This window comes from Xyrauchen texanus, chromosome 45 (assembly GCF_025860055.1).
Source record: "Xyrauchen texanus isolate HMW12.3.18 chromosome 45, RBS_HiC_50CHRs, whole genome shotgun sequence".
Lineage (NCBI taxonomy): Eukaryota > Metazoa > Chordata > Actinopteri > Cypriniformes > Catostomidae > Xyrauchen > Xyrauchen texanus.
Window position 1 is genome coordinate 18,094,589 of NC_068320.1, and position 15,233 is coordinate 18,109,821.

At 38.5% G+C, this 15,233-nt stretch overlaps 1 protein-coding gene across 1 annotated transcript; it reads right to left on the reverse strand.

Moving 5' to 3' along the window:
- Window positions 1–4,747: 4,747 nt before the first annotated feature.
- mkrn1 (makorin, ring finger protein, 1) lies at window positions 4,748–15,233 on the reverse strand. Its single transcript, XM_052119105.1, has 5 exons — window positions 15,064–15,233; window positions 14,136–14,264; window positions 8,842–9,053; window positions 5,074–5,294; window positions 4,748–4,966 (listed from the first exon to the last, which is right to left on the reverse strand). The coding sequence occupies exons 1-5, from the start codon at window positions 15,135–15,137 to the stop codon at window positions 4,748–4,750; spliced, it is 855 nt and encodes a 284-aa protein (XP_051975065.1). The 5' UTR covers window positions 15,138–15,233.

Here is a 15,233-nt window from a genome sequence, read left to right on the forward strand (position 1 = left end):
AACCACTCTCTCAATTTGAGCCCAATGAATCATGGCATTGTCGTCCTGGAATGTGCCCGTGCCGTCAATGAAGAAAAAAATCCATTGATGGGATAACCTGGTCATTCAATACATTCAGGTAGTCAGCTGACTCCGTTGCTGAGCCTAGACCTGGCCAATGGAAGCAACAACAGATCCTAACACTGCCTCCAGAGGCTTGTACTGTCCTTCCAGGTTTTAATAATGCATTGGAAAGTTCTTAACCCAATTCCAGTGATTGCATCAATCTCCTTAGTTGTTTTCTTTGCTTGAAGCTGGCAAATAATTTGCCCCTTCTGAAACACAGTAACACCTTTTCCATGACCAAGGGACACGTATTCCAACATGGTTGTTTAAGAAATGAGAAGCTACACACTGCATCAGTGAGGGTTAAAAGAATTGTTGCTAGCTGAAACATGTTAATCACTGCAATAATGATCCAATCATAGGCTCTTAAGTATCGGCTGATTTAGATCCAAATGGTGATTTGTTTTTTTTATGTTTTTTTGGGCCAGGCAATGTATAAAGAATTGCCCTGACATTTTTCAGAAATTATATATACACCTGCAATCCTCAGCGAGGCTACATATGAATATGTAAATGATACAGTTCGAATTAACAGCCACACAAACCAAATACTTTGATAATAAACTTTAATTTCAAGTTGGATGGTTCTGAACCATAGAAAATGAGCACATCTGTATAAACATATGCATATCAACCAAGTTCGACAAGAACCGAATAGACAATTGGGTGTTTGTAGTTTGACTACTGCCAGCTGAGCTTAATATGCAATACTTACTGACGCAAAACAGATTTACAATTCATAATCAAATGCATTTAAGTCTGCTCTTGGGAGTCCAGATTCACAAAATGATCAGTGCACTCAAGTTCTTAGGTGGGACTTTCCATTGGATACCACAGCTAATCAGGTACAGCTGAACAAGTACAAAACAACTTGGTGGATAATTGAATAAAAAACTAACAAAAGGACATTACATCAAGGATATGTTTTGTGGAGTTGCCAATGTGAACGTTAACGAGTGCATTTGCGACATCTAGGAAGCTCACCACCATGTTCCACCCAGTCAGAATCAGTGCATGAGAATAAGAGATATTTCTGAAATATCATAAGCATCAACAGCCACCAGTTAGTGAAGTCATACACAGTTGCTGTATCCTCACAGTCAGTGATAAACATGACAAGCCCAAACCTGAGAATGAACTCAGTAAGGTTTATTAGCTCCATCCTTTCCGATATTAAATATAACTTTGTGTCCCCTTTCTTGCAATTTTTAAACTACATACTTTTGTTTTTGCTCTATATACTTGTTTCTAGTACATTAACAGACTCACAGAATGGAGAAGGCGTACTAGAAATGATTTTAGCACAAGAGCAATTTTTGTCTTTTGACTTCTGTTGTATATTCATTCATTGGTTTTGAAATGAATTAATTGTTTTTAATGGCCTGCTGAAAGACACTGCCACAACACAGGGGAAAAAGATGCTACTGCCCATCAGTCACACAAGACAGTCCTGTCTATTTTCTAATAGGGATAGAAATAGAGTAAACAGGGTAAGGGTTAGTTTTTGAGATGCTGGACAAAGGAGTGTGCTATAGGTAAAGCTCGTAGTAATCGTCCAGGTCCTCATGGAACAAGTCCCACTCATCTTCGGAGTCGGTGACATCATCGTCGGTACCAGCAGCTAGAAGCAAGAGGAGCATCTCGCTAAGCTCAAACGTCACCATCTCCTCATCTTCGTTGTCAAAGGAGTCACTGTGCTCCCGCCCGTCCAAAAGATCCCAGAGTGGCGTCCGGTCTTGTGTTCTGCAACGCATACAGAGACATATTTTGACAATGGCTCAACAGAACGCTCATGAACAAATTTGTCTCTCGTCATTACACCTTTAAGTAAAACAATATGCTTTCACATACGGCAGGTCTGAATTTTGGCACTAATGTCAAAAGAAAATGGCTGTTAGACTTCAGAAGGGGCTTGGGCTTTACCCGGTTTCTTCCATTGGAGCCTGTCTGTCTCCTCTGGGGTTGAGGTTCTTCCAGACGCCCATCAGGAAACGCATGCTTATAAAAGCAGTTGGCTCCAAATGGACATGTCCCACGACCTTCATCAAAATATCGGCATGGTTTAGTCCTGTATAAGGAGGACAAAGTTAACTTTTTAGCTAAACAAACATCCACGTTTCGGTCATTCTCACAACAATGCTTCGGCCTTAATGGGGTCTTGACTGCTCTTGACTGACCTGCTTTCTCTTCATGCCGTCTCACGGCTCACAGTTGCTTCAAAAATGATTAAAGGTAAAGTATGCATTGATGTGTTTTTGTGGAGGTGGTCAGATGCAAATGTCTTTCACAGTGTGACATCACACAACTAGAACTAGTAATTTTGTCAGCTTGGTTTCAACAAATGCCATCTTTGTGGAGAGGAAGTTTTGAGTTCTGAAACAGTTGTCAATGTTTTTAATAGTACAATGACCTCTTATATGTCAAAAGATCAAGGAAAATTTGATTCCTAATGTCATGACCCCTTTAAAGCAATAATCATATACTTTCCCTTATGTTGCTCTCCGTCAAAGCTCTTAAATGGACTACAAAAATGGTGTGTTGATGTGATTTGATGCCATACACCATTGGTTCTTGCCATTAGTCTAGTGGCCAAAAGTCATTGAGCGCATTTACATGCATGCTCTTACACCGATTATACTTTAATAAGCCGACAACATGTGTGGTCATGTAAATACAATAAACAGCGTTCCTTTATTGACATGGGTTTGCCAAATAAGCCGATTTCGCATGGCATGTAAACACCTTTACCAGTGTTCTCACAGGCTTATCTAATGTGTGCACATGTTGAGCACGTCTTCATGGTTTGATATCAAAAGATGAGAATAACGCGATCTCATGTAAACATGGTTTTCTTGCTTTGCTAGATTTTTTAAATAAGCTGATTTTTAATAGTAATCAGCATATTGGTGTGCATGTAAACATGCTCATTGATGTCAAGCCTGATGCACTACATCCAATCGTGCCATATTTGATTTCAAAACTACAGGTGAATAACTTGAATTTCAGTCTGTGCGTCACATAAATCTATATATAGCTTCAGAAGACTTTAAATAGAGTCATATGGACCGTACCACTTATGGATTTATGGTGCTTTTCTGTCATTTGCCAGTCCCATTTCACTTATCCAGGATACTACACACAAAGACAGAACAAAGCCATATGGGTTTGGAACCACATGAGGGTAAGTAAATGACAGAATTTCATTACTTGTAGGGATGGGACAAAATATAGAATTATGATATATCTCGAACCAAAAAAATGACCAACCATAACGAGGCAAAACTTGATATTTAGAAATTTCCGTGTGATCACAAAATGACCCGTCAAACACCATACTCTATCGCTTGTTTTTTATAAACTGCACTTTATTTTTCTACACTGTTTACAGGGTTCACATGAGGTCCTTAAAGTGCTTGAATTTAGCTTTCAAAAATGTACGAACTGGAATAGCTGTAAAACCGCCATGTTTTTAAAAATTGCTTGAAATTTTCTTCAAGGGCCATTTCTTCAATGTAATGTGTGTCCATCAAATATTGACTTATTGAATTAATGTGTCTTTAATATCCTTTCTGATATTTTCAGACAGATAAAAAAGTAAAAAGAAATATTATTTGTAATCATACATAGCACATATGTGATAAACAAACCAAAATTCTTCTCTCGTTAACCAGAACAGTGTGTGCAAGATTGTGCTTTAACTCTTAAAGTGACAGTACCATTTTAGCGCTTGTAATACAAATTAATGTACGCTCAATGTTATTACGTGTAAATTGTACACATTATTTCAAAGAGCGGAAGCTCATATTATTATATAGAACATTTTATAATAAAGTATGAATTGATAGAATGTAAAAAACATATATATATAATAAAATATATAAATGTGAACATAAATGACACAAAAAAGTTAACAAATAAAATACACATTTTTTCAGGACAGGTCCTGTTCATTTCTACTGCTTGTTCTGCCCCTATGAGCATTTATATTGCGTATTAAAGCTTTATTTTGATCAATTAGAAATTTTGCTAATAACATTTAAAAACAAATAAAACAATTTCTGTCACATTTGTCATTTAAATGTTATCATATCGAATTGTGAACCTCATATCATACATCGAACCAAATCATGAGATGTCCCATTCCTAATTATTTGGGTACAAAATATATTCTCAAGCATGTACCCCATGCCGTCCTTGTACTTCTGAATGAGTTGCTTCTTGTCCTCCTTGTCTTCCACCCAGTATTCGCTTGGTATGACAAAGTTGGATGTGATTCGACACTCTGGGCAGGATCTGAGTGAAGTGGATACCATAAAACATTTTTATCTCATTAAAAGGAATTTTCCATGTTCAATACAAGATATGTTTAATCAATAACATTTGTGGCATATCCAGTTTAAAAAAAAAAAAAAAAGTTTCAAAAGTAGTCACAAGACCTGGATAAACATTATATGGATTAACAATTTCAGTGTGATAAAATCACTGTTAAGTTATTTCCAATAATGTATAATGCTGTAACAGACGTTTTGGCTTTTTTTAAACGAGATGACAAAGCTTATATTTCACAATGTCGCTAAGCTAATTGTCTCTAATAAAGAGTCCCTTTCATCTTAATACATGTTTAATTATCCTAAGCACATTCTTACTTTATGATCTTGCTCTCGAACTGCTTGGCGCTCCGCCATTTCCTGATGCACTTGAGGCAGTAACAATGGCTGCAGTTAGAGAGGATTCCGAAACGGCGTTCACTGGGGTTGGTTTTCTCAAACACCACCTCCATGCACACGCCACACATCATGTCCTTACTACGCTGGATGGCAAAGGAGATCTCCATGTCCTTCTCATGAGCCTCGATGCAAGCCTGCCATTAACAAATTGTACAGCATGTTTTAGGCTCGGCAGAACAAAAAAAACAAAAAGGAAAAAAAAAAAAAAAATCACCAAAAGAGATGCTAATCCGCCACTCACCCTGATGTGTTGTGAGCGCTGAGAGGTGTCGGTAGGGTGGAGCACCTGTAGGCCGCACATGTCACAAACGTCACCATGGAGATAAGCACAGTTAAGACCATAGCGACATTCACCGACCGCGGCATATGGGCAAAGCTGTTTCTTCAGTTCTTTGTTAGCTTGTTCTTTCTCGTACTCTTCTTCAATGAGGGGACCAGGCCCCTCAAACAGCACTGGGTCAGCTGAGGAACCAAAAGGAACAATATTACGGTTTAGTAACCAAGTTCCTATAGGTGCAATGCAACACATTTCTAGAGTGATTTGTTTGTCCACACTGAACCTGAAACTTTTGCATGATATGACACAATCCCAGCTAATTGGAACATATTTAATGTTTTTGGACCAATTAGGATTTTGGACCAATTAGATTTCACAATGGGGAAAGCTACATCACAAGACAGCTTATATCACTCGTTTTATAATATTGTTTTATGTAGCGTTTGGTTAAGACAGGTGTAAGGGATATGAATAGGAAACTGTTTTAAAGAGGTATGGGTTGAGGCCTATCAAACCTCTTGTTTAAGGGCCTTTAAGCATGGACATCCCCAGAGATGATAGCACTAAATTACAGGATTATTCAAAAGTGTTACGGTCACAAATTAGTCATTGTTGCATTTTTGTTTCATCTAGCTTGTTTGGAACATTTGTTTGTTTTGGAGCCTGGAGGGTTTTCTCCCTTAGGTTGGTTCGCTTAGGCATATATGAACACAGCATTCGCACTCGGATCCACTATCGGCCCGAGACCACCTGGAATAGGAAGCCTCAGTCCGACTACAAAGAACTCTGGTGTGGTTTGTTTGTGGTGAGAATGCAGTTCAACCTAAAGGACCAATGAACCAAACAATAGTCACATAAAAACCATGAGCATAACTGATTGATCTGCAGAGAAGAAACCTGTAGGTCAGTTTTAGTATGAATGCTTATAGCAGCAAAATAGGACTGCGTTAGCAACTTTGACAGAAGATTTTACATGGCTTTACTCTTTCTACTCTTTAATGACAAATTAATATCCATCTGGGTAGGGCTGCACAATTAATCGAAAAACTAAATCGCGATTACAATTATGGCTGCCACGATTAAGTAATCGTGAAAACTGACGATTACAGCGTTCAATTTAAGTCTGCTCCTGTTGCGATAATAGTTTCGCAACGGTTGAGTATTCTAACCAATCACTAACATGTCCGTTGGGCAACAAAACGGCAATGGCCAATCAGAGGCACTTCGATTAGTCCTCTGTCCTATCTGTAATGACAACTGATCCTAATGCGCAAGTTTTAAATCGTCTGAATGCCCATGCTTTATGTTCTTGCTCTGTTCGCGCCGCACACAAAAATTAATACTGAAGAAACATCAACTGACACTTGAAAAGAAGCTGTAGAACAAGAGCGAAAAGCACTTTGTAATTATTTTGGATTCATTGCATATTGCACCGCTCGCTTTGAACGTAGATGTTAAATACACTGCAAATGAGCAACACGACAAAACTAAAACACTCCCTTTCTAATCAAGGCACAGATGTGGTGTAAATAGAGTTATGCTGATTAGATGGCTTTGTTTTTAATGAGAGCATTCACGAGAGTGCAGAACTTTGTGTGGAGCGTCACTGCGCTCGCATCGAAATGCTGGTCTCAAACAGTGACGGAAGTCATTGTGATGGGAGAATTTGTCACATTGCTCGATTTCTGTGTACAATTTATAAAAAATGTAATAAAGGTTTTGTCATGTTAATAAGTTGGCCAATGTGAATTTGATTTGTACAAAATAGCAATACAATAATTCAGCTTAACTGTTCTAAGTGTGTTTAAGAGGTGTAGACAACATAAATATGGCATGAATAGCATATTTCAGGAATCACCGTCATTGTTATTGCGTCTGCTCTAACAACATTGCCACGCTGCTGGTATTGGTAGATTCTTCATTTTAACGAATCACACAAACTCAGATAGCAAATGACTGTTTTTAATTTTCAAAGTGCAACCACTGAGGCCAAAAATTATCTAACGATGATCTTGCATGAAGAAGATCACCATTGAAGATCTAACGGGATGAAACATCTGAACAGATTAACTTGGTTGATTTAAATCAGCTGTTAATATCCACCTTTGAAATCTGCTACTCTGAAGAACCACACGGTTGCTTGCTTTGTGACGTCATGGTAATTACATTTTTTAAATCGACATTAATAATCACGATTACAATATCAAGAGCAATAATTGAAAATTATGATTTTTGCTATAATCGTGCAGCCCTACATATGGGTGACGGATACATTTTTTTGTAGCACCATCTCTGACTAGAATGCCGCGACCTTTTGCATAACGGTGACCAACAATACTCAAATTTGTACCGGTTGACAAATTTCTTCCAGGTATATAATTTTAAACCTTATATTGATGTATGAGCTAAATCCAGTACAAGCACACAACAATTCTGACCAATGTGGGAACAGTTTTCTCACATGACTAACACAGTTGTGGTCCATTTTGAAATGTTGCCTTGTGAAAGCAAACCGAACCAAGAAAATGCAACCTTTTTTGGAACTAATCAAACAAGCTACATGTCTGAAAACGCCCTGAAATGCATTAAATACATGAGCTCATATTAATATTAAGATGCATTTATGAATTTGGCTGCGGTCAGCTTGATGCATATTCTTTTATATAGCCTAAATTCAGTTTTTGAATAGACTGTTTTTTTTGCAGTAAAGCTGAAAGAAAAGCACCAGCTTGCCAGATAATGTAGGAGCTTTTAGCTGGCACCCAAAGACTAGGAAAGAAATGGCAGTATTCACCACTTAAGATGAATTTAAGTGGGTCTGGGCCAGCAAGAACAAGAGAGTACACTGGTAGAGAAGAGCTTCAGATTTGCTTTGTGTGCAGGGTCAGTCCAATTTTAGTAGGGAAAGTAATTAGGATGCTTTCACACTAGCACTTTTGCTGCGCACCTGGGTTCAAAAGTCATCAAAGTTCGGTTTGTTTGGATAATGTGAGCGCTGTTTTCCGAACTTGGGTATGCTCCCACGAACCACACCAGAGTCTCCTTTAAAAGGTTGTCTGGAGTATGGTTCATGTGAACTTTAGTACGTTTCGTTGCTGATATGAATGCAATCGTACCAATTGGCGGAAGTGAACCACTATTGATGACGTATAAATTACATCTTTACAGCCTTCCGATCGCAATTATATTGGTATAATGCATTTCTCATACCTGCTTGTGTCCAAATAAATCCCCTTCGGAGAACAGCTTAGATTCTTCACATCTCTTGAAACGTATCTGCGGGTTCGCGGTAGACAACCATTAACAGTCTTCACATTAGTGCACAAACAAACTCGGGTTTGGTCCAAGTAATCTAACCATTTCATTCAAGTTAAGAAAAATCAATCTGATTATGCATATTTTGTCATTTATGTTCCAAAAAGTGAGAATCAGCCCCTTTGTCTCTTGTAAACAGCCATTAAGCAGTGTGCCTCAAAAAACAAATAGCATTATTATGAAAAACCAAAGCACTTGCAAAATGCTTGCCTTAGAATGCGCCAACAACAAATTTGAATGTCTTAATTACAATAAGTGATTGTTCAAACAAATTAATTATAAAGTGGGGGATAAAGCTTTGTTGTAAAAACAGTCTTCATGCCCATTTTAAAGCACTGAATGCTTGAACTCAAAGTACTTAAAAATTCACATTATCTTGGCAATGAAAAAATGCACATCTTTGTCTGCCACACTCACCCCTCCCACAGTAGGGCTGCCCTGGCACGAACTCTGCAGCATTCACCCAGTCCACTGCCCCCGAGCTTTGGGGCTTCTCCTGGGTGCTGGTCATGCCACCTGACCCATCAGACATGGGATCAGGAGTGCCAGCAAGGGGAGCAGCGGTCAGCGGCACCGACGGCTTTGAACTAGGGACTTCGTCTTTCTTGGCAGGTTTGGTATGTTCATACCTGGGGCACAATGCAAATGTACTGAAAATGTATTAAAACATACACAGAATTTAAGCCACAACATAACATTTCTAGCAGTGTCAGTAGTGTCTCAGTTTTACATGCTATACTTCATCTAAAACGTTTTACATAGTGGTAGTTCTTAAGTCTTATACTACAGTTTGTATTGTTTATAGAGTGACTACACAGACTATTTGTACTCTCAAAATTCATTTGTCAACCACATGGCCAATAAAATTAACTGCAAAAAACTAAAAAGGTGAAAAACAGGAAAAACTTGATGCTGAAAAAGTTAGCTTAATGGTTATTCAGGTTTTACTGGGTTACTTGTTAACTTGCCTGTTGCAAAACTCAATTACGAGTAAAAGTATTTTACGTTGGGTACACCAACTACAAAACAGTACTGCTTGGTTGGGATCTTTGCTTTATATTTTATATTGGGATACAGTTTTGAAAGGTTCTGATGTAGAAATGAAACGGTGTTACTAAATTTGTTTTACTCCTACTACAAAACACTAATATCAACATACAAAGTCAAGTTGCTACGGTTGGGATGAAACCTTAAAAGTATCAGTAATAGACTGTGTATTCATATAATCCAAGTATTTTAGACAAAGGTCTTAGATTAGAGATTTAAGCACATTACAATAATTACGCTGATAAGTGTTTCCTCTCCATTTTAGGCGTTGGAGTGTCTCCCACTGGTGATATTTTTCTACAGCTGATATTTGTCACAAACTTCAAGTAGGTGGTTACCATGGTGAGTATATGTCTTGTTCACACTCATAATGCAGCAATTAGCTGCATACAGATTCATGCCATTTGCTCATAAGAGCCCAGGCTGATGTACAAGAACTGGTTAAATGTAATGTCAGGTTGTTTGTATATCAGGGTGAGAGTAGAATGAAGAAGTTGCTATGTTTAATCTGTTAAGGAACATGTTCTCAGGTTTTGGAGAACATTTGATCAGATAGTTATAGTATATTAAATGTAAAAATATTTAAAGGCAGTGCAATTAATTATATATATAAAAAAAATGTTTAAAAAAAAAAAAAAGTCTAACAATTATCATGCCACCTGATCTGTACCAGTACCACCTTGATTGTTTTGCGATTTCTTGCAAGCAGGGGGCAGTCAGCACAACTCTAGCTGTACCGATAATGGGCAGCTGTACTGGCAACAAACCGATAGCTCATCAAAAGAAAAAGTGTATGTTTCACGAGACACGTATTTTATCAAACTACATTTAATTTGAAAAAGAACCAGAAAAAAAGTTAAACGTGTCGTAACCACAGTGACATGTTGGACGAAAAAAGGAGACATTATGGCATGTTTTGTGTGCTTTCGTGCAACTAGTAAAATTTGGATTCTTATTGAATTCTACTCTATTGGTATTTGGTTATTGTTGGAGTCATGGATACCAATGAACAAGGATCTGTTTTTATGGTAGAAAGGAAGAGCGAACGGTACGAGAAACCCAGAAGGTTATCAGACCGCCATGCGTGATAAATATCTGAGCAAGGGCAGGGCACATAGAGAAAAATTGTGTTGATATGACAAAGCAATCAAAAAAGATATAGCATTACAAAAATAACCTATTCTAGTGTCCAAAAGCCTCTCCAAACAAATAAAACATAATAACTGTATATATGAACTAATTGCACATGCAAACACAACAATGACTTAAGTTTTGAATAGCATGCAGACATTAATTTATTCATGAGATTTCACAGAGTAAGTGCCATTTAACGCAAGTCTGCATCATCGAGTCTGTGTCATGGACTTGGCGCCATAACCTGGTGGCCATATGTAACATTGTGCTTTGTGTGGATTATCTAATGATTTAATTACCTTGTGTGTGGGCTCGTTTGAAATATAAATCACCTCCTCTAAATAATGGTGTGTGATATAATATAATAATATACGTTCCGTTTATTTTTCGTCAAGTTATACAAGAGAATGTGGCATATAAACAGCACTTGTTCACATGAAACATATACAACCCCAATTACGAAAAAGTTGAGACATAATGAAAAATGCTAATAAAAACTAAAATTTGTAATTTGCTAATTATGTTCACCCTTTGCTGTATTGAAAGCACTTCAACTACATATTTGATGTTTTCCTTGTGAATGTAATTGTTTTTTGAAAATGTACAGTCATTTCAAATCAGATGATTGCAACATGCTCCAGAAAAGTTGAGACAAGGGCACTTTATAACAATTTGACAAGTTGAAATAAGGCAATGTGAAACAGGAGAGGCAATCGTGTCATAGTATATAGGGAGCCTCCAAAAACAGCCTAGTCCTTAAGGAGCAAGGATCATTCGAGATTTGTCAATTTGCCAACAGATGCTTCAGCACATAATCAAGCACTTTGAAAACAATGTTCCCCAATGATAAATTGTAAGGAGTTTGGGCATTTCACCCTCTACGGTGCACAATATATTTAAAAGATTCAAATAATCTGGTCTTTATCTCTGATCCCTAAGATGTCATTATCTTATAAAACAGAATTCATCTGTAATTGATATCATGAACATGGGCTTGAGATAACTTTAGTAAACTTTTGTTAGTCAACACCACTCGCCGCTGCATCCACAGACACAAGTTAGCCCTACATCAACACTGTCCAGAAGCGCTGCAGACCTCTCTGGGCTCGGTCTCACCTTAAATGGAAAGAAGAACAGTGGAACTGTGTTTTTTTGTCTGAACATTTCAAAACCTTTTTGAAAAACTAAGCCGTCATGTTATCCGGCCCAAAGAGGAAAAGGACTATCCAAGCTGTTATTAGCGTCAGGTCCGTAAGCCAGTGTCTGTATGGGCCAGGGGTATGTCAGTGCCCATGGCATGGATAACTCGTACATCTGCGAGAACACCATGAATGAGACATGTACAAATTTTGGAGCAACACATAATGCCATCTAGCACCATCTTTTCCAGGGTCATCCATGTGTTTTCCAGCATACTGCCCGGATTTCAAGTGCATGGCTGTGTATGTAGAGAGTGTGGGTGCTAGACTGGCAGTCCTGACCTGTCTCCAATTGAGAATGTGTGGCGCATTATGATGCACACTATACGGCAACAAAGACCCCGTCAACTGTGCAGCTAAAGACCTACATAATGGATGATTGAGGGAAAATTCCACTTTCTAAACTTAACAAACTTGAGTCCTCTGTGCCCAAATGCTTAATAAGTGTAATTAGACGAAATGATGTTTCACAGTGGGAAACACTCGACTGTCCCAGCTTTTTTAGAACATGTTGCAATTACTGTACAGTTTCAAAAAACAATGAAATTCACAAAGAAAAACATCATATACGTACAGTGCAAAATGTTTAATAAATTATCATAACGGAGCACTTCTGATTTGTCTGCAAATTTCAAAGCACTCACTGAGTTTTGGTCATAATGCCTACATGCATTGTAAAGTAGAGCTTCTAAGTTTTCAAATGATACCTATTTTGTGTTGATCATGACAGTAGTTGTTAAAATTGACACAATCCCAAATAAATCCCATCTGAGACTAAAGGGTTAATGCCATTTACAGATGAGAAAAAAAATAAAAAACCCCACCCCACTTAATGCATATCATTAATACTTGCTAACAAGTCTGACCTTAGTGTATAGTTTCGTACGTAACTCTTACCCTTCCCATTACACCCCAACACACTTCAATACTTTGCACTCAGAGACCCCTCCATCATCCCCAAACCCCTTGAGTCGCTCAGCCATGTTCCAGCCAAGCAAGTGTTTGTGCGTGTGTATAAGTGTTGTGTGGGGGTCGCATTAATAAAAAACACTGTGGTGGAAGCACAAGTGGCTACTGCAGAATGGCGGCGTTAACTGAATAAACCCGACAGCAGTAGCAACAGCAGCAACAGGGAGAGGAGGGGGAGAGAGAGCGAAAGATAGAGAGATAGAGCATGCATGTTAACACATGGGTTATGTAATTGCAATGCAGGCTGCAGTGTGATTTATTTGGCCCCCAGAGGTGGGGGGCACATAGAAGACTGCGAGTGAGAGAGAGAGAAGGAAGGAGAAGATAGACACAAAGCAGCAATGAGGAATCCATCTATAATGAAGCATACATTGAGGCCCTTTCTATGGACACCCCCCACCACAAACACAGCAACAATAATGCCATAAAGCCCCCATATGGAGACAAACGCCTCACTGCACCTCCCTCAGACGGGCACAACAATCTCAACACTGACAATACAGCTCTCTCAGACATCAATCCAGATTCCAGACTTCAAATATTTAAGCTCAAGCCGGTGAAACCACAGGAACAGTCCTCACAATCCGTGCAAGAGGGAGCTCTTAGCGAGATGTAACGCTGTCATAGAGCAGGCTTCCTAAACAAAGACATTCCCATACTGCTGAGCTGGGGGCAGCAGTTACTATGGGGATACACTTGACCGCAGACAGATATGAGACAAACATTGTCAGCACTGTCTGGCTTGCAGGCTAATTTTTACACTGCTTCAAGCACTTGACTACAATGGCTTGTTCGAAATCGTATAAAGGTGGCCCTTGTAGCCAATTTTGTTTAGATTGCATTTGTTGTGTCTATAGGCATGGCTACACTTTCCAGAAAATAACATGAGCTATACAGTATATAGACAAACAAAAGTGTCTCAAATGTCATGGCATGGTATATACAGATAAAATAGGTTGATTTGCATGAAAGCATTTTAAATCCGCAAATCAAAAGGAGGATTATTTCCTTGAAAATAAAGAATATGATCAAGATAAAAGCTTGAATTTGTGCAAAAAGAGAACTGACATCTCTTGAAGAAGTGAAAATCTCAGCAAACTTGTTTACAGAAAATTCTGCATCTCTGATGTCATGTAGAATGAAGCAACAGTTCTCAGAAGCCTTGACACTACTACATTTAAACACACTCATGTTACGGTCACAAACACGGAAATACAGATTAAGTTACATTTGTTATTATGTAATTTCTGTGCAGCTCTTGTCAGCAGTTGTTTTTATCTAGTATATTCTGAGGATTAAAGCCTAGTCCATTCCACTATCAATCATTCGTAAATGTTTCTTCATTGTATCACTATTTCTTACCTGCAACAGTCCCCAAAAGCACAATATCCTTTTTGGAAGAACTTGCAGGTCATGGTTGGCTTGCAGCTGTTGAGGTCGTGTAAATATCGACAGTTGTTACCCTCTTTGCAAAGGCCGTGCATGAAATACCTAAAAGTGAAGTAGACCATTGAAACAACTTGTTTTGCGCTTATCATAACAGTTGCTTGCCATATGTCAACACCCAACAGATTCCATTGTAGGCTTTTATACATGAGCTAAAGAAATAATGAACCCAGAAGCTGTGGTTTTCTGTTGATAGCTTTAACAAAGGCTGACATAAAACATCCTAATCAAAATAATTGATATGCGTGTCATTGTAGACGCAAACATAATATAGCCAGAAAAAAAAGCAGGTTCTGACTGATGCATGTTACAACACAAACATCAATAGTAAACAGCATGACCCAAATAACCTCTTATTAGTGCACGTTACATTTGACAACAATGCACATGTCAACTATGCATACCACATGCGTTTGGAATTCCCCTAAAATCCCGCTTGTAACAATTTAAGCCTTATGTAAATAAAATAAAAAAAAAAACATTAAAGCTTACTAAATAAATTCCTGTCCATTGTGACACTGACAAACTGGCTGGTAGCCAGACTGATAAACTCCTTTTTTTATATTGTTTCCCTGAGCATTTCCTTCCGTCAAACTGAATGTCATATGTGGTAAATGTGGTGCCTTATTGCTGTTAACATACACACATACAGAGGGAAGAAAGGATTGCACATAGCAGCCACAGTCTAGCTGATTTCTTGTCGGTATTTTACAATAACATACACAAAGACATCAGCGGTGCTAAGTGTCTCACGGTCGACGAACAGACAGGCTTTTGCGCTTTATATTTATGGCCACTTGATACTGAGGAGGGAAAAACGGTCCTTCTGCGGATTGTCACTAACCTGCAGGTTACATGCTTCGTCCAACCTCCGATAACTGCTGGAGCCGCTGTTGACGCTGCCGCTGCCTCCGCCATTGCTGTTTATGTTGAAGCCCCAGCACCCGGATCTTCCGGAAAGCGGCCGATTCGCACTCGGGTGTTTTCGTAAAACAAAAGACGAATCGCAATCGG